Source organism: Tachyglossus aculeatus, chromosome 17 (assembly GCF_015852505.1).
Source record: "Tachyglossus aculeatus isolate mTacAcu1 chromosome 17, mTacAcu1.pri, whole genome shotgun sequence".
In the NCBI taxonomy this organism is placed as follows: Eukaryota; Metazoa; Chordata; class Mammalia; order Monotremata; family Tachyglossidae; genus Tachyglossus; species Tachyglossus aculeatus.
Window position 1 is genome coordinate 33,616,266 of NC_052082.1, and position 27,121 is coordinate 33,643,386.

General features: G+C 44.6%; 1 protein-coding gene across 3 annotated transcripts in view; it reads right to left on the reverse strand.

The window, feature by feature from the left end:
* NDFIP2 (Nedd4 family interacting protein 2) overlaps positions 1-27,121 on the reverse strand; it is a 132,069-nt gene that overhangs the window by 57,068 nt on the left and 47,880 nt on the right. For 2 of the 3 annotated variants that reach the window (XM_038759258.1, XM_038759256.1), the window contains exons 2-3: positions 16,214-16,382; positions 11,004-11,131 (exon numbers count right to left, since the gene is read on the reverse strand). In XM_038759258.1, the coding sequence (XP_038615186.1) occupies positions 11,004-11,131; positions 16,214-16,382 (297 nt within the window). Of the gene's footprint in view, positions 1-11,003; positions 11,132-16,213; positions 16,383-16,477; positions 16,523-27,121 lie in introns of those variants that run through there. The other variant, XM_038759257.1, reaches the window with a different exon arrangement.

Below are 27,121 nucleotides of genomic sequence, written 5' to 3' on the forward strand. Positions count from 1 at the left end.
CTCAATTCCCTAACCTACAACTCTGAAGTTCATTTTTAAAAGAATTTTATAAGCCCACCCACTTTTTGAGGTAGTCTCGTAATAAAAGGGTGTCATGGAATTTTTCTAAGTTTCTGGCCTACCATTCACAAGAGTGTCATCATCAATCTTTGTACTTCCCAAGCGCTTAGTACAGTGCTCTGCACATAGTAAGCGCTCAATAAATACGATTGATGATGATGATCAATGATATTTATTGAGAGCACACTCTGTGCAGAGCACTGTACTAACAGCTTGGGAGAATACAGACAACAGAGTTGGTAAACACACTACTCATCGACAACAAGCTTACAGTCTAGAGGGTATGTTCTCAGAGTTGAAAATGTGCAGAATATAAGTGTATGTGAAATCCATACAGGAGTACACAAAAATAAAAGAAAATATGAAAAGGCTCCGGCTTTTATAGTCTATTTCATTACACATGCTTACGTTTAGCTACACATGTAAACTGAAAGGTACTGACTTTAAATTCCAATAATACCTCAAAAAACCAAAACCCACTTAAATCCGTTGCTCCATTTCATGTCTTGCCCACGTGCTTTAAATCCCAGTGAAATATCTGCCCGTGTAAAATTATAAGCTTTTGTTTTCAGACATTTACACCCCTTCAAGAAAAGGCATCATTCATTATGAAATAAACAGTTATGGTTTGCTTTTTGAAGCTCCTATGGATTATGAGATCTGTCAACCAATTTTTCAAAATATCACAAAAGGAAATTTGATAAAATTGGGTAATTTATCTGCTAATGCCCTATTTTCAATATTATACCAATGACCTAGACAGTTATGTCTTCTTCCCAGAATGGCTTGCAACATCTGCATAACGCCAATATAAATTAGGGGATGAAGATAGGAAGAAAGGGACAGGATTATAATTCACAGGCCTTATCTTCTCAGAAAATTAGCCCAATATTCTCAGAAAATTAGCCCAAGAGGATTTTATTACCCAATATTAGCCCAATAGCCCAATATTTTCATTACCCCAAATTTCTTAACTGGATCAAAGAATATTTTTTCAGGGCACGTGACTGGAAAGCGAAACAAGCAGAGAAAACCCACAGGGGGTTTAGTAAAAAGCAGCTTTAACAATCTGGGACAGAAGATAATGCCAAATTCCAATGATGCAAATACTACACTTTTTTTTTTAGTAAGACATTCTAAGTGAAAAACAAAGCATTTTTTGTGAGCTGAAAATTGTATAGCAAAGTCTAAACTACGTAGAGCTATATCATACCTCTGATGGGCTGAGGAATATTTCATCAAACAGACTCCTAGATTCCCTATACTGGCCGTGCTAGCATGTAAAACAATAAAATAGAAAAGCAGAAGATGAAAAAATAAGGAACGTTAAGCGAAACCATTTGTGACAATACCCAAACATTTAGAGTTTCCACCAAATATTTTAAATGGCATCTCTCTGAATTTTAAAATGCAGGTTTAAAGTCGAGGGGGAAAGGTGTAATGCCTATAAATTTCAACACTCTCACTGTTAATGCAGTGGTGGAGCCAGTCCATTGTCAATTCCAACTCAGGACTGATTACACCTTGATGTTTAAGTATCTTAAATCAACCTGCACTCACTATTATTATTCTATTTATTTTATTAATGATGTGTACTTATTATTCTATTTATTTTGATGCTGTTGATGCCTGCCTACTTGTTTTGTTTTGTCGTCTGTCTCCCCCTTTCTAGACTGTGAGCCCGTTGTTGGGTAGGGATTGTCTCTATCTGTTGCCTAACTGTACTTTCCAAGCGCTTAGTACAGTGCTCTACACACAGTAAGCGCTAAATAAATGCGACTGAATGAATGAATGAATTCTGCCTAGTATAACCTGGTTTTAAAGTAGCAATGTGCCACCGGGAAAGTTTCATCTACAGCCCATCTTGAAGATGCCAGGAAACAATTCTCTCTCTACACAATTTATAAAACAGGGTTCAGTATGTTCTAACGCAAGAAAAAAGTTGGAGGCTATCAGATTTTAGATGCTAAATGGAAAAAAAAAGGTATTCATACATTCTTAAAATGAAAAAGTGCTTCTGAGGGAATGATTGGTGATCTTACACTCCCTGATCTTTTCCTGTTACAAGTGCAAGTTAGACCATCACCACACCAGAAGTACCTCTCTCTGAGTACTCAAAGAAATGGACTCCAGAGAAGCAGCGTGGCTTGGTGGAAAGGGCACAGGCTTGGGAGTCAGAGGTCATGGGTTCTAATCCCAGCTCCGCCACTTGTCAGCTGGGTGACTCTGAGCAAGTCACTTCACTTCTCTGTGCCTCGGTTACCTCATCTGTAAAATGGTCAACCTGATTACCCTGTATCTACCCCAGCGCTTAGAACAGTGTGTGGCACACAGTGAGGGCTTAACAAACACCATCGTTATTATTCCAGTCGGTAGTTCGCTAAACAGAGGTTTTTCTTCCACCGCTACGCTGGCCTATGAGAACGGTATTATAGACCGAAAGGCTGAAAAAGCATGACGGGGAGTAATAATAATAACAATAATGACATTTGTTAAGCAGCTACTACATGCCGAGCATTGTTCTAAGTGCTGTGGTAGATAAAAGCTGATCAGGTTGGACACAGTCCCTGCCCCACATGGGGCTCACAGTCTTATCCCCCATTTGACAGCTGGGGCAACTGAGGTACGGAGAAGTGATGTGACTTGCCCAAGGTCACAAAGCAGACAAGTGGTGGAGCCGCGACTAGAACCTAAGTCCTTCTGACTCTTGGGTCCATGCACTATCTACTAGGCCATGCTGCTTCCACTGTACTGTGGGGAAAGATTATTGCAGACAAGCGCTGAAAAAGTGATTTGCATTATAATAAGTTTGTTTCAAATTTAATTCAACTTCAATTTTACCAATCTATGGCATTTGCTGAACGCTTACTGTGTGCAGAGCACTGAACTAAGCACTTGGGAAAGGGCAACAGAGTTGGTAGACATGTTTCCTGCCCACAGCGAGCTTACAGTGTTAAAATGAAAAAGGTTTCCTTCAGAGATCTACAATTCAATTAAATGGGTCCTACTTTCTTGGAGAGTCTCACAATGTACCAGTGTCAATATCAGCCAACCCCCAAAGTATACTGCTCTTACGTGGTCAGCGCTTATCCTAAGCTTCTTCTCTGTGCTTCTAAAAACACAGGTAAAAGTGCCAGGTGTCCTCCATGTTTTTAACAAACACCACTTAATACCTGGCAATTTTGTCAAGATTTTTGGAAAGGTATAAGAGGAACGGGAGGCAGGAAAATGCTAACCAAGAAAATGATGCAGGGAAAATGGCTGGGAAAAATGAGAAGTGTGCTTCATTAATGGAAATCCAAAAACGTCCCACATTTCTCCTCACGGAGGATTATTTCCTTTACTGTGCAAAAGCAAGCTATGAAATGATCTTACCAGGCCCATCATTTTAGGGAAAGCACATCACCATACGATGATAGAGGCTAAGAAAAGTGGGTGCAAAATTTAATAAGACAAATTCCCGAAGGAAGTCCTATTCAAATGTCACCATTTGGGCTCTAAAATGGAATCCAGAGAATACCCATTTAGCGTGGCATTTAGATGTTTCTTAAAAAAAAAAACAAAAAACCTCACGGCTCTCAAAATGAGATCATCATCATGTGGCCAAATGACTTAACGAAGCAACTATTGCAAGAGGCTGGGGTGAGGATGAAGAAGGATGGGGAGGGGGTAGCCTGAAGAAACGATGGGGATTGACTTAAGAGGCTAAAGGTCTGGCTATTTTTAGAGCAAGCCGGCAAGTATTTTTGAAGAGCAGAATGAATAAGAGCCATGCTACACTGGGGAAAATATATTTAAAGGGAAGGGCTCTTTAGACTGTAAGCCCCGTGTGGGCAGGGATTTTCTCTCTTTATTGCTGAACTGTACTTTCCAAGTGCTTAGTACAGTGCTCTACAGTAAGCACTCGATAAATACGATTGATTGAATGAATGGTTTTAGGACAAGGGATAAAATACGAAGGAACATGGAAATATATATGATGGCATTTATGAAGCACTTACTATGTGCAAAGCACTGTTCTAAGCGCTGGGGAGGACACAAGGTGATCAGGTTGTCCCATGGGGGGCTCACAGTCTTAATCCCCATTTTACAGATGAGGTCACTGAGGCCCAGAGAAGTGAAGGGACTTGCCCAAAGTCACACAGCTGACATCATCAATCGCATTTACTGAGCGCTTACTGTGTGCAGAGCACTGTACTAAGCGCTTGGGAAGTACAAATTGGCAACATATAGAGACAGTCCCTACCCAACAGTGGGCTCACAGTCTACAATTGGCGGAGCCGGAATTTGAACCCACGACCTCTGACTCCAAAGCCTGTGCTCTTTCCACTGAGCCACGCTGCTGAAGCGGTGTGACTTAACGGACAGACCACGGCACCACAAAAAACAGCGACATTCCCTGCCACAGCGTGAGCGTTTAAGAAATACTAACATTACTGTTGTTATTATTAAACAAATAGCATATCAAAATGATAACGACTGGAGTATATTTAGATGGGAAAATGGAGACAACGTGGAGGTGAGAAGAGATTTTTGTAGGAGAGGAGATGGTTGATGGCGTGAGGGCATTTTAAGGGAAGTAGCATGCCTCTGGAAGTTAGGAGACCTGGGTTCTATTTCAAACGTTACTGGTCTGCTTCGTGTGCTCAAACAAATTTCAACCTCTCTGTGCCTCAGCTTCAACTTTAAATGAGAATGCTACCTGCCTCTCTTTTTAATACACAGGGACACTGGAAAGTCAAAGTAAGGCAAGTATCTGACAGTAAATCTAAACTTCCTCCCCTCACACACCATTATAAATACGCCTGATTGATTGATAGGGACCATCTCTGTATGTTGCCAACTTGGACTTCCCAAGCGCTTAGTACAGTGCTCTGCACACAGTCAGCGCTCAATAAATACGATTGATGATGATGATTAGACAGAGGGTCAATTATTTATTTCTGGCTGCCCCTCCCCAAGGAATGGGCTAGCTAGCCGGACGAGGGCCATTTTCCATTAGCCGAGGTAGAGTGATTCTTGGGACGGGACGCAAATGACGACATCCTCCCATTTTGTCGGGGGTCAGAGGAAAGATCTTGAGGAACCACGCTTCCTCTGCAGAAATCACCTGGAGGACTTCTCCGTGAAGGGAGAATCCGAGAGGCTCCTCCGGAATGCTTGCAGGGAAGTAGCGTGACCTGGTGGATAGAGCAAAGTCCCGGGAGTCAGAAAGACCTGGGTTCTAATCCCGTCAATCATTCAATCGTATTTATTGAGCATTTAATGTGTGCAGAGCACTGTACTAAGCGATCCCTGCCATCTGTAAAATGCGGTTGAAGACTGTGAGCCCCCAATGTGGGACAACCTGATCACCTTGTAACCTCCCCAGCGCTTAGAACAGTGCTTGGCACAAAGTAAGCGCTTAAATGCCATCTGTCTGCTGTGTAACCTTGGGCACATCACTTCACTGGGGCCTCAGTTACCTCACCTGTAAAATGGGGATTAAGACTGTGAGCCCCATGTGGGACAACGTGATCACCTTGTATCCACCCCCAGCGCTTAGAGCAGTAAGCGCTTAACAAATATTATTATTTTTATTACGATGGCTTGTGGGTAGGAGAAGTCACCTCTGAGCCAAAATATTAGTTGGGGTAAGGACAGGCATTTGATTGAAATTTGGTTTTAAAAAGCTCTTGGGCCAATACTGATGGTTTGGGTTATGGGCTATTCCGATCCCCATATCCTTTTAGACTGTAGATCTTTTAGACTGTGAGCCCACTGCTGGGTAGGGACTGTCTCTATATGTTGCCAATTTGTACTTCCCAAGTGCTTAGTACATTGCTCTGCACATAGTAAGCGCTCGATAAATACGATTGATGACGATGATCCTCTGCTGCGGCTAACCTGCCGCTCTTGGCGACCTGAAACAAACTAAAAACCGGGTAAAATCCATAGCCCAGGGGTCTTGAGCTGAACAGTGACTGTGCCTTTGGGAAATCACATTAAGGCACAGAGAAGTGGGAGGAAGAAAAATGTCTCCAAAGTCATAGCAACCAGTCCTCTAGAAGCACATGATTTCCTCACTGTCTGGGTGTGTTCTGCTATAGTCAGGGCGGGGTGACTGCAAACCAAGGGACCCATTTTGGAGCTCACAGTGAATCCTAAAGAAAGCCACTCCATTCCTGGGAACGAAAGGCCTTACAGGCTTTAGAACCGTAAGGAAACTTCCCGGCATTAAAGCCTCTTTCAAGTGTGTTGGGATCAAATTTCAGCCAGAAAAAAAGGGCTGGGAGAATCCCCAACTCTCACCCTAGCATACAAGCACTTTGAAAAAAATAAGATAAAAGTTAAATAATGATCATCATCACTTTCCGTATGGGGGAAGAGGGGAAGGTTTTGACAAAGTCGCCCAGGTGGCTCAAGAGATCCTTCTATCTCTCTCCCAAGTGCTCTGTACAGTGCTTTGCACACAGTTAGGGTTCAATACATACAACTGAATGAAAGACTGAATCTCTCTAGTTAATAGAGCTGTGGAAAGAGGATGCTGCCCTCAAAGAGGTGAAAACTGCCTACAGCCTTCAGGCAATTTTCTACCGCTGAGCTCTGTATGGGTGTCTCTAAGAGTCAAGGTTTTAGCAGAGTTGGTCCAAGAATCTGAGGTCTCATTAACAAATTTGTATCTGAAATACGAGTTCATATTTTCAAAATACTTGCTGAGCAAAGTCAGAAGATCCTGTTTATTTCAAAAGAGAGAAGAGTACAGTGGTTTATTATATCCACAAAGGAAGTCACAACATCCTCTGAGACTCAGAGTTTTAGACAATTTCCCCTACTGCCTGCTCTCTTCTTCTTGAGCTCTCAGATTGTTGAGCCAATAAAACTAGAAAATTTTTACTTCAGACTGATTTCAAGCAGGTTTTAAAAATTGGGACGTATATAAAAGCGTCAATCTAAGTGCCTTACTCTGACTTGGCAATTTTCTTTCCCCTAGGTCCATAACCACTTTTATATAAACCATGACGACTAAACTTTAACCCAACAAAAACATATCATTGCTTCTTAAAGCTTTTTCTGCTAAGCTCAAGGCCATATACAAAACTCCAATCATTTGCTGTTGTCCTTTTCTTGCCTTGGAACTCCAAAAAAAAAAAGTAAGAAAGTATTATGGGGGGGGGAAAACCCACTCAAACTACACTCTTAAATTATTAGAGCTTTGCCTATATATCTGAGAAAATGTTCAGTGTAATGGAATGTTACCTGATCACTGACACAATACTTTAATACTTGAGTAATAAACTTTGCTTTCCACAGGAAATAACATCTGTATTAGCGTTTTTTTTTCCTAAAGCATGAGTTGACACTTTCGAAAGTTCTGTGATCCCTGTTTCATGTTTTCAGACCATAAAAACATACTTTTTGGGGCTGACCAGACAAGAGCCTTATTTTCTAAATTTCTAATCTGAATGTGATTAGAGCAGTCCCGCTTAATACACTTCTGGACCGACAGGATCCAATTAAGTTAGAAAATATTAGCTAGAGAATGAGTATGCAACTGATTTGAAATAGGACGCTGCCCAAAGGGAACGGAACAGACGAGGCCCCTTCGGTGGGAAGTCAATATTTGTTGCAGATTCCAAAGTCTCTGAGGATCAACGAGGTCCCTGTTTTCAGACCTTGAGCCCTGGATCTCAAAATACGGGCATGTTTCCAGTTCCAAATGAAGACAGAATGTAAACCTCGAACATAGGCCATGAAATAAATCGCCTATGTAGCCCAGGGTTGGTAAGCCCCACCCGACACAGCAGCAGGGATAGCGGGTAGAGCACGGGCCTGAGAGAAGGACCTGGGTTCTAATCCACATCTGCTGGGTGAACTTGGGCAAGTCACTTCACTTCCCTGGGCCTCAGTTCCCTTTTCTGTCAAATGGGGGTGAAGACTGTGAGCCTCATGTGGGACAGGGACTATAACCAATCTAATTAGCTTGTATCTACTCTAGAGTTTAGTACAGTGCCTGGCACATACCACTAAAAAAAAAAAAAGGACAATTAATTCTCTCCACAACCTTTCCCTCCTATCCCCACCTCCCCCCTGTCATTTCCCATCAGGGGCTTGAAGTTTTCCGACTTTCTTCCCTCTCCAGGCTCCGAGTTTCGGCTCTGTCCATTGGGCAAGTGAGGAAGGAAGAAAGGGAGAGGGGCAAAGAAGATGGGAGCTGGTTCATAGGGAGGTGAAGCTCTGTTCTGCCCTGCCTTTGGCTGAATTGGAACAACAAAGCCTAGGCCTTTTAGAGAAGCAGCGTGGCTCAGTGGAAAGAGCCTGGGCTTTGGAGTCAGAGGTCATGGGTTCAAATCCCAGCTCCGCCAATTGTCAGCTGGGTGACTTTGGGCAAGTCGCTTAACTTCTCTGTGCCTCAGTTCCCTCATCTGTAAAACGGGGATGAAGACTGTGAGCCCCCTGTGGGACAACCTGATCGCCTTGTAACCTCCCCAGCGCTTAGGACAGTGCTTTGCACATAGTAAGCACTTAATAAATGCCATTATTATTATTATCATTCCTTCTCTTTTTAATCAGCAGCATGGTCTCACAGACAGCGTACGGGCCTGAAGGTCTTGTGTTCTAATCCCAGCTCCGCCACTTATCTGCTGGGGGGACCCTGGGCTAATCACTTCACTTCTCTGGGCCTCAGTGCCTTCAACTGTAAAATGGGGATTCAATACTACCCGCCCTCCTCAGACTGAGTCCCATGTGGGACAGGAACTGTGTGCAACCTAATTATCTTGGACCTCTAGACTATAAACTCTCTGTGGGCAGGGAATGTGTCTGTTGATTGTTCGACTACACTCTCCCAACGGCTCAGTACAGTGCCCTGCACATGGTAAGTGCTCAATAAATGATATATATGACTGACTACCTACCCCAGCGCTTAAAACAGCGTTTGACACATAGTAAGCACTTAACTACCATAATCATAATAAAAAAAGGAATAAGGGAAAGGATTAGCAAGAGGAGGGGGTGGCAGGGAGGGATTTACAGTATAATTTTATCTGAACTGTAAGAACCTGTCAGCATTACAGGGCTAGTTCTGGAATGGAACAAACTGGATGTAATCAATAAACCGGCAGGTAAGGATACATCCACATTTTTGAGGAACACATCACGGCTATATCATGGTGTAAGCTTGTGAAAAGCCTGTCCCTTACAAAACTGCTTGGGACACTTCAGGTTTAAAGTGACTGAAACGAGCACTTGAACATAGCTTGTAACTAGACAATAATGTAGCGCAATATCAGAGAAGAGACATCAACAACCTGGAACACTCTGAGTGTTTTGCCTGGGTTGGCCGGGCAAGTTGTGAAGGCAACAACGTTCACAAAAAGAATTACCCCGGTTCCACCACTTGTCTGCTGTGTGATCCTGGGCAGGTCACTTCACTTCTCTGGGCCTCAGTTACCTCATCTGTCAAATGGGGATTAAAAGACTGTGAGCCCCATTAGGGACAGGAACTTTGTCCAACCGATCTTGTATCTACCGCAGTGCTTTGTAGAGTACCTGACAAATACACAGTGCTTAACAAATACCATAAAAAAATGATTCCTACACAATGCTATTTTAACACTCCCTCCTCCGCAGTCTGTGAATCAAGTCACTCGAGCAACAATGAACTAAATTGGCATTACGTGACAAAATCGGTCAAAAAGGAATATTTGATAATATACAACACTACTTTTTTTTTTACTGTCCTCATTCCTATTTGAAGATTAAACTACTGACGATGAAGTGTTTCTACGGTTGTGGGTGAAGTTCGAAAATAACTCTGCCTGGCTGACAATTCTTTCCTCATAGCACATACACAAATTTCCCTTTGTAATCTATAATCCAGTCCTGATTTTCATTGTGATCGAAACTTGAGGTTTTACATTTGTTGGTTAACAATTAAAAGTCAAGACTTGAAAAGGTGTTTTCACAGTAATACCCGTGTGCCATCACAATACAATCATTTGAGTGTACTATTCCTACACAATTATTCAGGCAATTTTTCAAAAGATGAAAGAAGAATCTCAAGAAAAGAAGCACTACTCTCAGCTAACTTTTAATGTCCCAATTTTCCATTTATACATGTAGTCTTAAAACAGCATTTGTCTTGTCTCTGACAAAAGATAACTCAGTCATATGAAACAGAACTGCTTCACTGGTTCCAAAATGAGTGTTTCAATAAGACTGTGGCATTTAAGGAAAAAGCCAATGCCGGCGGCATACGTGACATTAACTGCTGTACATAAAATTGCACAAGTCATTGCACTGGCTTAAGTTTTGGGTTACTTCTTACAAACGTAAGTGAGCACACCTAATTTATTTCCTTGGTGCTTGGAAAGGGACAGGAAAAAGTGACAATGACAATGACGAGGATAGGTATTATGACATTTGTTAAGTGCACACACTGTGTCAAGCAGTTCTCTAGGCACTGGCGTAGATACAAGTTAATCAGGATGGACACAGTCCCTGTCCCACATGGGGCGGACAGTCTTGGTAGGATGACGAACGGGAATTTAAATGACCGTTTTACAGTTGAGGAAACTGAGGCCCAGAGAAGTGAAGTGACTTGTCCAAGGTCACAGAGCAGACAACTGGCGGAGCCGGGATTAAAACCCCAGGTCCCTCTGCCTGGGCTCTTTCCTCTAGGCCTCACTGTTTCTCAACAGAACTCCCCCTATTTTTTGTGGTAACAGGGTCAACAAGACGACACAAACAAGGATTGTTTTGGGCTCTCAACGCACGATTCTCTAATTTCCAGCAGATTTTGGGGAGTTCACAGGCATGCTGCCTCCTGACCACGATTTCTAGGACGGATCCCCTCAAGGGCCTGAGCTATATTTTTCAACAGCCGCTAATTAAAGCGGGCAATTTGACCGAGCCAGATAATAATTTGGAAACAGGCTTTAAAAAAGATGAAGTTCTCTTACTCTTTGGGTTGTTTCCGCTGCTGCTGCTGCCATGGCGGCAGCTTTGGCCTTCTCTGCTTCATCGTATGTTGGAAGAGAGGTAGCTACGCTATAGGGAGGGGGTCCAGGATAAAGATCACTGTGTGTTTCTGCAAAAAAAAAATAAATAAAGAGGGGGATGGAGTAAAGATTATGAGTAGTTCATCAGCCATTCAGGTAGCACAATCATTATCTCAATTGGCTAAATGACTAGTACAGAACAATAATTGTATTTCACTATCTGTAGTTCTGTTCACATGGCCTATAAGGAGAAATAGCTTAAAATGTTTTAGCTTCGACTGCCAAAAATGAATCGCGATTGGCGTTCTCCAGTTAAAACGAAGAGTGAAATTCAGATACGCTATCATTTTTTTGAAGATGACTGTTTGTGACTGTCAGTCATTCGTACTGTTTAAGCACTTTCTAAGTGTGCAGAGCCCTGTACTAAGTGTTCAGGAGAGAACAACAGAACAATATAACAACAATCCCTCCCCACAGTGAGCTTACATTCTAGAATGGAAGCTAATTCTTCTAGCAGAAACCTTAATTACTCTGTGATTCTCGACAAAAACATCCCAAGAGCCTAGGACAATTTTTACAGCTGCCTGGTGCGGATGATAGGACGGCTGGTCACAGATTAGTCACTTCAGCCTCATGCACATGCGTGGACAGCGTTCACCTGGAGAAATATTATACCTTCAAACATCATGAACAAGTGATACACGTCACAAACATTACCAAAGTGCTGTTACACTGAGGAGGTCAGTGTTGCTATTTTTAATCAAACAGACCTTCAAATATTTCCACAAGACACCGTGGCAGATCAGTAAAAGCTGAGAACTCCAGGAGTTTTTAATTTCAAATTCAGCACTCAGTTCAGTAGACCATATCACTTCACTGTAACAAACAGCATCTTGTTAATTAAGAGAAAAGTGTTCCCCTGCTCTGGACATTCAAATCCTAAGAGGGTGGGTTTTTAAGTATAAACAACAAACCAAAAAAAAAACAACAAACCAAATACTAGTAGCCCACCAATGCTTAGAGACATTCATGCAGATTGAAGGAGGATGCTCGGGTTGTTATTTAAGGTCAAAAATCAATCCTTTACAGTCTGTCTGCACAAGGGGATCAGTACCTCTATCTCTATTTCGCTGCCAACCTCTTGCCCATGGCTTGCCTCTGGTCTAGCGCGCTCTCCCTCTTCATATCTGTCAGACCAATCTCTCCCCTATCTCCAAAGCCTTACTGAAGTCACATCTCCTCCAAGAGGCCTTCCCTGACTAATCCCTCATTTCCTCTTCTCCCACTCCTTTCTGCGTCACCCTGACACTCGAGCGCTTTATTCATCCCACGCTCAGTCCCACGGCACTTATGAGCGTATCTGCAATATATTTATATCAATGTCTGTCTCCCCTTCTAGACGCTGCGGGCACAGAATGTGTCTACCGACTCTTTTCTATCGTACTCTCCCAAGCGCTTAATCCAGTGCTCTTCATACAGTAAGCGCTCGGTAAATACGATTAAGATGGATACTTTCTACAGTGAAGCTGAATGATGCACAGATAGAGTTAACACAGTAGTACGAGAGGATAGTCCTCTAACCAGGCCTGGGACTCAGAAGGCCCTGGGTTCTATTTGTTAAGCGCTTACTACGGGCGAGGCACTGTACTAAGCGCTGGGGTGGATACAAGCAAATCGGGTTGGACCCATGTGGGGCTCACAGTCTCAATCCTCATCTTACAGATAACTGAGGGCCGGCAAAGTGACTTGCCCAAGGTCACGCGACAGGCAAGTGGCGGAGCTGGGATTAGAACCCATAGCCTTCCAACTCCCAGACCTGTGCTCTATCCACTGTGCCTCGCCGCTGAAACAAGCGGCGGGTGCTCAACTGCAGTCGACAGAGAAGTGAAAGGGACCCAGGATTAGCAGTAATAGAGAAGCAGTGTGGTCTAGTGGACAGAGCCCCAGGCCTGGGTTCTAGTTCTGGCTCTGCCACTTGCCTGCTGTGTGACTTTGGGCAAGTCACTTCTCTGTGCCTCAGTTACCTAATCTGTAAAACAGGGATTAAGACTGTGAGCCCCATGTGGGACTGGGACTGTGTCTAACCCGATTACCTTGTATCTACTACAGGGCTCAGAACAGTGCCTGGCATATACTAAATAGCATTTCTTAAGTGCTTACTATGTGCCAAGCACTGTTCTAAGCACTGGGGTAGATACAAGGTTGTCAAGTTGTCCCATGTGGGGCTCATAGTCCTAATCCCCATTTTACAGATGAGTTAACTGAGGCACAGAGAAGTGAAGTGACTTGCTTAAGTCACACAGCAGACAAGGGGTGGAGCCGGGATTAGAATCTATGAACTCTGACTCCCAAACCCTTGCTCTTTCCGCTAAGCCACGCTGCTTCTCTAAATACCATAAATAAATAACAATGCTAGTAGTACTAATATTGATTCAACACTCACCCGAGGCAGTGTGCCAGATTAAGATCTGGAAAAGTACAAAACAGAGAAGTGACACTTTCCTGCCCAAAGAGAGTTTTACCCTCTAACAAGAGGGTGTCAGGGAAAGAAGGGGACGCATATAAAATTATCCATATGTATTCAAAAGTAATCAAACATGAGACGTGGCGTGGCCTAGTGCATAAAGCAAGGGAGCACGGGCCTGAGCGTCAGAGGATCTGGGTTCTAATCCCAGCTCCGCCACTTGTCCCCTGTGTGATCTGTCTTGGACACGTCACATCATGTCTCCGCGACTCCGTTACCGCATCTTAAAATGGAGATTAAATTCTCCTTCCGACAGACGGGGACTATGACCAACCTTGTATATTCATTCAATGGTATTTATTGAGTGCTTACTGTGTGCAGAGCACTGTACTGAGCGCTTGGGAAGTACAAGTTGGCAACGTATAGAGACAGTCCCTACCCAACAATGGCTCACAGTCTAGAAGTTACAAGGTGACCAGGTTGTCCCATTGGGGGCTCACAGAGTTAATCCCCGTTTTACAGATGATTGTAACCTCCCCAGCGCTTAGAACAGTGCTTTGCACGTAGTAAGCGCTTAATAAATGCCATCATTATTATTATTATCGAGTTGTGACTGACCCATAGCGATGCCACGGACACATTTCTCCCACAACACCCCACCTCCATCTGCAATCGTTCTGGAAGCGCATCCATACAGTTTTCTTGGTAAAAGTACGGAATTGGTTTACCACCGCCTCTTTCCGCGCGGTGAAAGAGTCTCTGCCCTCTACTCTCTCCCGTGATGCTGCTGCCCAGCACGGGTGAGTTTTGACTTGTAGCAGATTGCCGTCCATGTGCTAGCCACTGTCCACGCAGGAATGGAGGGGGTATGCCTCTGCTCGACTCTTCCTCTTGTAGTCGAGACTGATGGAGCACTGGAAACTCCAGGTGCCATCCTGAGAGGATTGAGCTCTCTGAGGGAGTGCCAATTGAGAAGAGAAGGAGACTCGGAAGCCAGCCGTGAGAAGCGGCATGGCGTAGTGGTTAGAGCACGCGCGTGAGAGTCAAGAGGTCACAGGTTCAAATCCTGCCTCCGCCACTTATCTGTTGCGGGACCCTGGACAAGTCCCTTCACTGAGCCTCAGTTACCTCATCTGCAAAACAGGGATTGAGACTGTGAGCCCCACGTGGGGCGAGGACTGTGTCCAGCCCAATTTCCTTGTATCTACCCCAGCGCTTAGTACAATGCCTGGCACAGAGTAAGCGCTTACCAAATACCACAATTATTATTATTATTATTATTATTATTTTATTAAGAACAGCCTCAAGTAGGGAGTGTGAGCCAGAGAGAGGGACTGAGGCGGAATGGTCAGATGAGCAGGAAGAGAACCGGGAGACGACAGTGCCAGAGAAATCACGGTTGGTGTTTCTGGGAGAATCGGGTGCTTCACAACGGCAAGGCGGTCAAGAAGGAGCCGGACAGAGTAGAGTCCATTTGGCGAGGAAGTCCTCTAGGGAAGGCCACTTCCACAGGTCTTCAGGGCAGCTCTCCTTCCTGAATAGAACCTCCCCAATCAATAGTATTTATTGAGCACTTTTGGTGTGCAGAGCACTGTACTCAATGCTTAGGACAGTCCACTATAATAATAATAATACTAACAATTATGGTATTTGTTAAGCACTATGTGCCAAGCACTGTTCTAAGCGCTGGGGTAGATACAAGCAAATCGGGTTGGACACGGTCCCTGTCCCACATAATAATAATGATAGCATTTGTTAAGGGCTTACTGTGTGCCAAGCACTGTTCTAAGCGCTGGGGTAGATACAAGCAAATCGGGTTGGACACGGTCCCTGTCCCACATAATAATAATGATAGCATTTGTTAAGGGCTTACTATGTGCCAAGCACTGTTCTACGTGCTGGGGTCAATAGAAAGTAATCAGGATGTCCCATGTGGGGCTCACGGCCTTTAATCCCCATTTTACAGGTGAGGTAACTGAAGCATAGAGAAATTAGGTGATTTGCCCAGAGTCACACAGCTGACAAGTAACAGTGCTTTTCACCTAGGAAGTGCTTAATAAATGCCATCATTATTATTATTAAGTAGCAGAGACGGGATCAGAACCCGCGACCTCTGACTCCAAGTCCGTGCTCTTTCCACTAAACCACGCTGCTTCTCTGCGGGGCTCCCAGTCTCAATGCCCATTTCCCAGATGAGGGAACTTGAGGCAGAGAGAAGTGAAGTGACTTGCCCCGGCTCACCCAGCGGACAAGTGATGGGGTCAGGATTAGAACCCACAGCCTCTGACTCCCAAGCGCGTGCTCTTGACGCTAGGCAATGCTGCTTCACTATAACAGTTTCCCGTTCTCGCCCCAGAGGATTCCAGCTTCCTGCATCCTTTCCTCAGATGGACCAGCCTGGACCTGCCTCCGGACCCTCTCAGCCGACGGCAGCACCAACAGGCCCCGACTCCGATGGAGGGGAGATCACGGGTAGGTAAAAAGGCTGAAAGTGACCCACTGTTTCTAGGAGTAACTACGCACCGTGGCAACTGCATTAAACCAGACGCTTAATAAATCTACACTGCTCACCTGGCAGAAGAGTCTAAGTGAATGATGCTTCTATGTAGAGACGTTCAAGGGACAGTTATTCAACTGTCCAAACAATTCCCAAGAACAGTACTCCAAAAAAACCCCACCAAGAAACCATCTAAACGGAGGCAAATACCTGGGGCAGCCGTGGCTCCCACAGGAACTCCAACACTGCTGTAAGGCGGCGGGGAAGTGCCTGCTTCGGCTTCAGCGGTGGGAGGACTCGGCGCTACCTGCGTCGCCTGGGTTGAAGTGGACGGCTGCTCCTCGGCCGGCGACTCTGAAGTGTCGTCTTCATTGCGAAGCTAAACAACGACAACAAGAAACATGAAACGAATCAGAGGACTGATAAGTTAAGCCAGCCTGATTTCAGGGTGAGGAGAAAATGGTAGTAATTAACCTCATTCCTAAGGGGAGATTCCATCTGCATCCTCGTACTGCTGATATTAATAACGGGGCGACCTGTTTTAGCAGGTGGGATGGGAGAATGGGTACTGAGACACGATTGCACTGTAAGCACCTAAGGTACACATGCAACAAGATTCGCTCACTCAACCTGGTCAAAGTCAAGTCTTTTCTCTCCGAAAGTCAACACCTTTTTCTCTCTTTCCATTCTGGGTCCACCTCCAATTGTCTAAGAGGTCAGGGTAAGCAACTCTCTGAGGGTGATAAATGGCACATATAAGCAAGCAGATAATGTGAGGTTGAGAACACTGCTTGGCACATAGTTACTGCTTAACAAATACCATCATCATTACCGATCGCACCAATTGTAGCATGGGAGTGGTGAAAAAAAACTGAAAGTGACCCACTGATTCTGGGAGTAATTATGTTCCGCGGAAACGGCCTTAAACCAGACGATAATAAAACTACACTGCTCAAAAGAAAAGGGTTACAATCAATCCTTCAATCAATGGTGTTTATTGAGTACTTACTGTGTGCAGAACACTGCACTAAGCACTTTAACTCATTATGCATACCCGAAACCAAGGCGAAACAGAATGAAAATTATGGTCTAACAACCTAAATTGCTTCCAGGACAAGAATTTCAACCAATGGGGATCTTCTTTGGAAAAATAAAGAACCAAAGGACACTCACAACATAGTTATCTATTTCATCATTAGAATTCTGAGGTTTAACAGTATTCCTTTTATTTGGATTTCCCAAAGTAAAATGCTGGTTCAGGTGGGCTCAGACAAGAGGGTTTGATTAAAAGTGAACAATAAAAAGCTTCTAAACTTTCACACTATTTCGGCGGTGGAACATAAATCGTCTACTGCGCTTCTCGTGGGGGCAAGCAACGTAGGTCCATAGAAACTATGAGGAAGCAATTTAAAAAGCCACGAGAGAGGAGGTGAAGAGATGGAACAGTTAAATGGGGCAGGTGGTATTAGCTAACTTTCCAGACAGGCCCCAGGGAGGACTGATAATTCCATTTTACCTCAGAGCAAAAACCCACTAACGTTTTGCTAGTAAAGTGTTCTGTGCACAGTATGTGCTCAATAAATAGTAATCATCAAAAAATCAATCAATCGTATTTATTGAGCGCTTACTATGTGCAGAGCACTGTACTAAGTGCTTGGGAAGTACAAATTGGCATCACATAGAGACAGTCCCTACCCAACAGTGGGCTCACAGTCTAAAAGAAATAAATCATCATCATCCAATGGTATTTATTGAGTGTTTACTGTGTGTAGAGCACGGTACTAAGCACTTGGGTAAAAATACAATACAAAAGAGTTGTAGGCACATTCCCTGCACACAGTGAGCTTGCAGTCTAGAAGGAGAGCTATACCTATGTGCAGCAGGGCTGAGAGTGAGGTGATTCAAAGGCAAGGGTGATACAGAAGGGAGAGGGAGTAGAGGAAAAGGGGGCTGAGTTGGGGAAGGCCTCTTGGAGGAGATGTGATTTTTAATACGGCTTTGAAAGTCAGGGAATGATGGTCTGTCAGATATGAAGGCAGAAGGAGCTCCAGGCCAGGGGCAGGTCGTGGGCGAGGGATCGGTGGCGAGAAAAGACAAGGCTGAGGTACAGTGAGTAGGTTGGCATTAGAGGAGTGAAGTTAACGTGCCGGCTTGTAGTAGGAAATCAGCAAAATAAGATACAAAGGGGTGAGCTGATTATGTGCTTTAAAGCCAACAGTAAGGAGTGTGGATGGACACAGGTTCTTGAGGAGTGCCGAAACAGAGACTGAACAGTTTATTAGAAAAATGATCCAGGCAGCAGAGTGAGGTATGGACTGGAGTGGGGAGAAACAGGAGGCGGGGAGGTCAGCAAGGAGGCTGACACGGTAATCAAGGTGGGATAGGCTAAGTGCTTGGAATAATGCGGAAGCAGCTTGGGTAGAGAGGAAAGGGCGGATTTTAGCAACGTGGTAAAGGCTGAACCGACAGGATTTGGTGACAGACTGAATATGTGGGTTAAATGAGAAGCAGCGTGGCTTAGAGAAAAGAGCACGGGCTTGGGAGTCAGAGGGCGTGGGTTCCAATCATCATCATCATCATCAATCGTATTTATTGAGCGCTTACTGTGTGCAGAGCACTGTACTAAGCGCTTGGGAAGTACAAATTGGCAACATATAGAGACAGTCCCTGCCCAATAGTAGGCTCACAGTCTAAAAGGGGGAGACAAAACCAAACATACTAACAAAATAAATAATCCCAGCTCTGCCACTTGTCTGCTGTGTGACCTTGGGTAAGCCACTTAACTTCTCTGTGCCTCAGTTACCTCATCTGCAAAATGGGGATCAAGACTGTGAGCCCCAAGTGGGACAGCCTGATTAGCTTGTGTCTACCCCAGCACTCAGAACAGTAAGAGCTTAACAAATACTATTATTACTATTATTATTAAATGAAAGACATGAGTTGAGGATAATGCCAAGGTTACAGGCTTGTGAGACAGAGGTGTTGTCTACAGTTATGGGAAAATAATGAGGAGGGTTTTTTTTTTCCTGTTTTAGACGTGTTAAGCTTGAGATGTCAGTGGGATATCTAAGTAGAGATGTCCTGAAGGCGGGGAAATATGAGATGGCAGAGAAGGAGAAAGATCAGAACTGAACATGTTGATGTGGGAATCATCCACATAGAGGTGGTAGTTGGTTATAATGACTACTAACCCTTTACTATTAATGGTCACTTGTCAGGAGGATTTGTGTTTCTGGGTTGTTGTTTTTTTTTCCTTCCATGCTTCCTTCACCATGAAAGCAGTATTTTGGCAGAGTCCCTGGAAAGTTTTTCCAACTGCGTACTCTCCAAAAAGAAGGCGGGACCTGTAGGAGCTTAAATTTAGGGGGTTTCTTCTGAGGGAGAATATCTCATACAAAAGACTACTCCACAAAGTGAGATACTAAAGCACATTACCAATATCACAACAGACAGCATCGTCAAACTTGGCTGAATCTACAGGGCCTGCTCAAAGTGTAGCCTATTAAAAGGGCTTAAAAGAAATATTTCCTGAGTCAGAGAGGGCTAGCAAAATTAATCCTTACAACACTTGGCTTTCCCAAGGGACTTGAGCAAAGAAACATCTTCTCTCAGGGAAGGCCATATAGTCCACGATGCTGATTTTTAGCAATTTTTTCTTTTACCTAAAAAGCTAGCAAGCATGAGCTTCGACACGTGAATCCCCCAAGGTCCACGAGATTGCATTTTCTTACTGATATTTCTTTAAATATCTACACACACTGAAGTTGAGGCTGGCCCATGAGGTTGTATTTTCTTACTGCTATTTCTTTAAATATCTAAACCCACTGAACTTGAGGCTGCAGGGAAAGGAAAGCACTCCTATCTTGCCCAAAGAAATAAGGATTTTCAGATTCAAAGTGGACATGTGGATTGAGAAGGTGGCAAATAACAATAATACTAGTTAAGCACTTAATACGTGCCAAGTGCGATACAAGAGAATCAGGTTGGATACAGTCCCTGTCTCACCTCAGACTCACCGCCTAAGTGCAAGAAAGAGAATTTAATCCGTTTTACAGATGAGAAAACTGAGGCACAGAGACAATAAATGACTTGCTCGAGGTCACAGAGCAGGCAAGAACAGCATGGCCTAGTGGATAAAGCACAGGCATGGGAGTCAAAAGGACCTGGGTTCTAATTCCAAGCTCCGCTACTTGTCTGCTGTGTTAACTTGGGCAAGTCACTTCACTTCCCTGTGCCTCAGTTCCCTCCACTGTAAAATGGGGATTAAGACTGCGAGCCCGATGTGAGACAGGGCCCGTGTCCAACCCAATCTGCTTGTATTTCCCTCCCAGCGCTTCGTATGGTGCTCGGCACATAGTAAACGCTTAACAAATACCACAATTATTATAAACATCGTTATTAAGTGGCAGCAGTCGGGATGAGAACCCAGATCCTCTGATTCCCATGCCACGTTGCTTCCCAACCAGTGACTACAGTAAGCTCTAAATAAAAATACAGCGGCACACTCATTCCCTCCAGTTGACCTGCCATGAGATCAAGGGCATCAAGATTTAGACTTCTGCGGCAGAAGTGGAGTCAATTTCAGAAGAGATTCACAGATTCTGATGAGGATGAATCACGCCTTAAGGTTCTGTGCTTGTCTCTGGGGTGCCAACCTCAGGACCTGTATGAATTTTCAAGCGTCTGTCTTAGTTTCCGGAGGGCCCAGTTGAGTGGAAAGTGATCTGTGCCCAAGAAAAAGACACTGGAGAAGACCTTATTAACCTCAGAACAATCCTGAAATGACTGGCTTTGTGGCCAAAATCTGGGCCGTATTTGTATCCGCCTGGCTCCGTGAAAGTACATTTTCTTCTGCAGAAGCTGAGGGCATTCAGCAGTGACGTAGGCCTTGAGTCAGAACTGAGATGCGCCCTGAACGCAGCCACTTCTTGAGAATAGTTCAGCTCGCTGAATGCCAGCCTTCTCGCTGACTTGATCAAAAATCGATCCGTGACTACCACTAGTTTGCAACGGTTCACTTTTGTACTGATCAAATGGACTCTTTTTCATACTGCTTAAAAAACCCCATGTCTGAACAGCAAACAGCCTACATTTTATCAATAAAAATATCTGCGTGTCCCACCTATATATGGATTTCTGGTCATGGGGTCCGCTACTGAAAAAACCTGGACGTCCCTGCCGTAAAATATGAAGTGAGCACTCAGTCACCTTGCCCCTTCCTACCTCACCTCGCTGTTCTCCTGCAACCCAGCCCACACGTTTTGCTCCTCTAATGCTAACTTTCATTCACTCAATCGTATTGATTGAGCGCTTACTGTGTGCAGAGCAGTGTACTTAACGCTCGGGAAGTACAATTCATCAACAAATAGAGACAATCCCTACCCACAATAGGCTCACAGTCTAGAAGGGGGGAGATGGACATTGAAGCGAGCAAACGGGCATCACTGTACCTCCATTTTTAGACTGTGAGCCCACTGTTGGGTAGGGACTGTCTCTATATGTTGCCAATTTGTACTTCCCAAGTGCTTAGTACAGTGCTCTGCACATAGTAAGCGCTCAATAAATACGATTGATGATGACGATGATTTCATCTATCTCGCCCATGTCTTGCCTCGGGCCAGGGACGTCTTTCCTCTTTATATCTGAGGGACAATTAATCTCCCCCTCTTCCAAGCCTTACCGAAGGAGCATCTCCTCCAAGAGGCCTTCCCTGACTAAGGCCTCCTTTCCTCTTCTCCCACACCCTTCTGCATCATCTTGACTTGCTCCCTTTATTCATTCCCCCTCCCGGCCCCACAGCATTTATGTACATATCTGTAATTCTATTTATTTAAATGAATGTCTGTCTCCCCCTCTAGACTGTAAGCTCGTTGTGGGCAGGGAATGTGTCTGTTATAGTTTTATATCATCCTCTCCCAAGCATTTGGTACAGTGCTCTACACACAGTAAATGCTCAATAAATACCACTGACTAACGACGAGACTCTGAAGAACACAAGCCTGAGAATCAGAGGACATACTCAATTGCTTGCTACATGACTGAAGGCAAGTTACTTAACTTCTCTGTGCCTCAGTTCTCCTGTTTGCCCTCCTACTTAGCCTGTGAGCACCATGCAGGACAGGGACTGTGCCCAACTTAATTCACCTGAATCTACCCCATTCATTCATTCAATTGTATTTACTGAGCGCTTACTGTGTGCAGAGCACTGTACTAAGCGCTTGGGAAGTACAAGTTGGCAACATATAGAGACAGTCCCTACCCAACAACGGGCTCACAGTCGAGAAGGGGGGAAACAGACAACAAAACAAAACATGTGGACAGATGTCAAGTCATCAGAATAAATAGAAGTAAAGCTATACCCCAGCGTTTAGTACAGTGTTTGGCATCTAGTAGGTGCGTGGCTCAATGGAAAGATCCCGGGCTTGGGAGTCAGAGGTCATGGGTTCCAATCCCGGCTCTGCCACTTGTCAGCTGTGTGACTTTGGGCAAGTCACAACTTCTCTGTGCCTCAGTTCCCTCATCTGTAAAATGGGGATGAAGACTGAGAGCCCCATGTGGGACAACCTGGTTACCTTGTATCCCCCTCAGCGCTTAGAACAGTTCTTGGCACATAATAAGCGCTGAACAAATACCACAATTATTATTATTATTATTATTACTTAACCCAATATCATTAAAAAAAATGCCCAGATCACCTTTGATTTATGCCCCCTTGACTCATCGGTATTTTCCTCATATGTAAAATGGTATTCGGTCACAACTGTACTATGGCGAAAATAAAAATCACAAAAGCGGCGGATGCAAATCAAATGACATTTCCTTAACCCCCCGCTGAACTTGTCACTAAAAATGTTCAATTTACTGATTCACTGTACTTTCACGGCAGAAACTCTTAACCCAAGCAAGTTCCCCAAGCCTCTGATAAGGATAACCATGATGATGAAGGAGCCTTTACTATGTGCAGAGAGAGAGCGCACTGTACTGAGCATGCGGGAAAGCACAATTCAACAGTTGGTTAGACATAATCCCTGCCCCTGACCATAAAGGGAGGCAGGCATTAGAACAGATTAGGGATGGGGGACATGATAGCGTATGAAAATCCTGACATAAGTATTGTGGGGCTGGGGTGAATAGCAAAGTGCTTAAGAAACACCGCTAAGTGCACAGACAATGGAGAAGAGAGGACAGACGGGAAGTAATAGACTTATTTGGGGAAGGCCTCCATGGGCAGATGAGATTTTAGAAGGGTTTTGAGGGTGGGGAGAGTGGTGGACTCTTTGGATATGAAGGGGGAAGGAATTCCAGGCCCAAGGGAGAATGTGGGCAAGCGGTTGTGGAGACAAAGACAAGATCGAGGTAGAGAGAAAGTCGGCGTTAGAGGAGCAGATTTTAAGAGCCGGGTTGCAGGAGGAGCTCCGTGAGGCCAGGTAAGAGGGAGAGAGCGGACTGTGTGCCTTAAAGCCGATGGTATGGAGTTTCTGCTAGATGAAGGCAACCGGTGGAGATTTTTGAGGACTGGGGAGATATGGACAGCACCACCAACCTCCTTGTCTCACAAGGCTGTGATCCTTGACTTACCTCTCTTTCAACACACCTATTCCATCTATCACCGAATCCGGTCGATTCAACCTGCACAACATCGCTAAAATCCACCCTTTCCTCTCCCTCCAGACCGCTACCACGTTAAGCCAACCACTTATCCTATCCTGCCTCGATTACTGCATCAGCCTCCTTGCTGACCTCCCTGCCTCCTGTCTCTCCCCACTCTGGCCCATGCCTCACCTTGCTGTCTGGATGAGTTTTCTACAAAAGTGGTCAGTCCATGTTTCCCCACTCCTCTGGAACCTCTGGTGGTTGCCCATCCACCTCCGCGTCACAAAGGAACTCCTTAGCATTGGCTTTAAAGCACACCTTGCTCCCTCCTATCTTGTCTCTCTGCTCTCCTACTACAACCCTGCCAGCACACTTAGTTCCCCTAATTCCAACCTAGTTACCATGCCACAATCTCCTCTATCTCACCCCCGACCTCTCGCCCACCTCTGGCTCAGGCCTGGAAGGCCCTCCCTCTTCATATCTGACAGTCACTCTTCCCCCGTAAAAAGCCTTATTGAACTCGCATCTCCAAGAGGCCTTCTTCCCTAAGCCCTCATTTCCTCTTCTCTCACTCCCTTCTGTACTGCCTTTGCACATGGATTTAACAATAATTCATTCGGTCATATTTACTGAGCGCTTACTGTGTGCACAGCACTTTGGAGAGTCCAATACAACAATAATAATGATTGTGGTATTTGTTAAGTGCTATGTGCCAGGCACTGTTCTAAGCACTGGAGTAATAATAACGATGGTATCTGTTAAACCAGCGTGGCTCAGTGGAAAGAGCACTGGCTTGGGAGTCAGAGGTCATGGGTTCTAATACTTGTCAACTGTAGGACTTTGGGCATGTCACTTCTCTGTGCCTCAATGACCTCATCTGTAAAATAGGGATTAAGACTGTGAGCCTCATGTGGGACAACCTGATCACCTTGTATTCCCCCCCAGTGCTTAGAACAGTGCTTCACACATAGGAAGCACTTAACAAATGCCATCATTATTATTAAACACTAAGTGCCAAGCACTATTCTAAGTGCTGGGGTAGATTCAAAGTAATCAGGTTGTCCCATGTGGGCCTGACAGTCTCAATCCCCATTGTACAGATGAGGGAACTGAGGAACAGAGAAGTTAAGTGACTTGCCCAAAATCACACAGCTGACAAGTGGCGGAGGCAGGATTAGAACCCACGACCTCTTGACTCCCAAACCTGGGCTCTTTCCCCTAAGCCATGCTGCTTCTCACCACACATACTCACATGCACATAGTAAGTGCTCAATAAATACGATTGATGATATTCAAGTTAATCAGTTTGGACATAATCCATGTCCCACATGGGGCTCACAGTCTTAATCCACATTTTGCAGATGTGGTAACAGGCACAGAGGAGTTAAATGACTTGTCCAAGGTCTCACAGCAGACAAGTGGCAGAGCCAAGCCCAGAACCCAGGACCTCTATCCATGGTCATGCTGCTTCTCCTCTTTATAACCCCTCCCACAGCTCAACGGCATTCACATAAATATCCAAAATATATTTGTTTCTATTAATATCCGCATCCCCTTCCCGGCTGCTGGTTGTGGGCAGGGACCGTGTCCTACCAACTCTGTTATACTGCACTCTCCCAAGGACTTGGTACAGTGTTCTGCACACAGTAAGTGCTCAATAAATAGGCCTGATTGAACAATTTTTCAGAAAAATAATAGGGACAGCAGAGTGAAGTATAAATGACGTACAAGCCTCTGTCCATTCCCAGAGACTCTGAGACCCAGAACCTGTGTAGTTTCTAACACAGAGAAGTTATTTCAGGAGGAGAGGCTTCACCCCACCACTGAAAGAAAAATATCTTTAAAGAAAACAGCCAAGATTTTGATTCCTATACCTGAAATGACGACGTTATAGCTTCCTATAGGACTGAAAGCTTTTCCCCCATATCAACATACTGTATTTATCAATCAATTGTATTTACTGAGTGCTTACTGGGTGTAGAGCACTGTAGTAATAATAATAATAATAATAATAATAATAATGTTATTTGTTAAGCACGTATTGGCTGCCAGACACTGTACTAAGTGCTGGGTTGGACAGAGTCCCTGTCCCAGGTGGGACTCACGGACTCAATCCCCATTTTACAGATGAGGTAACTGAGGCACAGAGAAGTTAAGGGACTTGCCCAAGGTCACACAGCAGACAAGTGGTGGAGCCGGGATTAGAATCCATGACCTTCCAACTCCCAGGCCCATGTGCTATCCGCTATTCCCTGCTGCTTCCATGGACTAAGCGCTTGGGGGTGATTTGGTAGACATGTTCCCTGCCCACAAGGAGCTTACAGTCGTGCGGGGAGGGGGAGGAGAGCCAGATTTCTCCAGACTTTTAGACTGTGAGCCCACTGTTGGGTAGGGACTGTCTCTATATGTTGCCAACTTGTACTTCCCAAGCGCTTAGTACAGTGCTCTGCACACAGCAAGCGCTCAATAAATACGATTGATTGATCTCAAAATAATTAAAATTTAAAAAAGTATTTACTCACATAACTGTCCCATTTCTTCCATAATTTTGGCAACCTGAAAACGGAAGGGGCCATTATGCAAGACGTTAAGTTCAGTAATAAGAGTGCAGGAGAAAAAAGGAAGAGATAGAAAAGAGGGTACTAGAGATGACACCCCATTTCTACTGCACTTTTCCAGGTGCCGCACACAATGAACACTCAATTGCGGTATCCCCCTCAGCGCTTAGAACAGTGCTTGGCACATAGTAAGCGCTTAAATACCATCGTCATCATCCCTAAACGCACTCTCCTCTTCCCAGGCCAGAGAGCATCTGTTTCGAAGAAGAGACTCCTCTTTGGTGCTACCACATCCTGATCCTAGCCACCTTCTTACACTTGCTGCTATCACTCCTTACAACTCCTAGTACGTGGTACAGAAAACAATCTTTAATTTCCGCCTCAAAAATCGGGAGAGGGGAAAAATTATGCAGAGGAGGTACATAGGTGGGTAAATACGGTATCTAGGAGCTTTTTCTGATTTTTTTGGAGAAAAAATTTCTATATACTTGGGTAATTTGAGTGTCATGTAGGTTTTCTAAACTTAAGTGGGAGCAAAGTAGTTTGAGAGTAGGCGAAGAGATAACTAGAGGTGCTCAGAAGGAAGCTGGATAAACGGGAGGAGGAGAAGGTGAGTGGGGAGAACACGGAATAGATGTGTGGGAGGGCGGAAGGTAGGGGCATGGCTGAGGAGGAAAGAAAAACAGGAGGAGGGAGGGATGAGGATGAAGCAGGAAGGGAAGCGGTGTGGCCTAATGGATAAAGCACAGGCCTGGGAATCAAAAGAACCTGGGCTTGTCTGCTGGGTGACCTTAGACGAGTCGCTTCACTTCTCTGTGCTTTGGTTCCCCTGCCTATAATGGGTTCGCAGTCCCCCCTCCCAGCCCCAAGGCACTTATGTACCTATCTGTCACATTTCTTTATATTAACGTCTGTCTCCCCCTCAGGACTGTAAGCTCGTTGTGGGCAGGTAATGTGTCTGTTATAT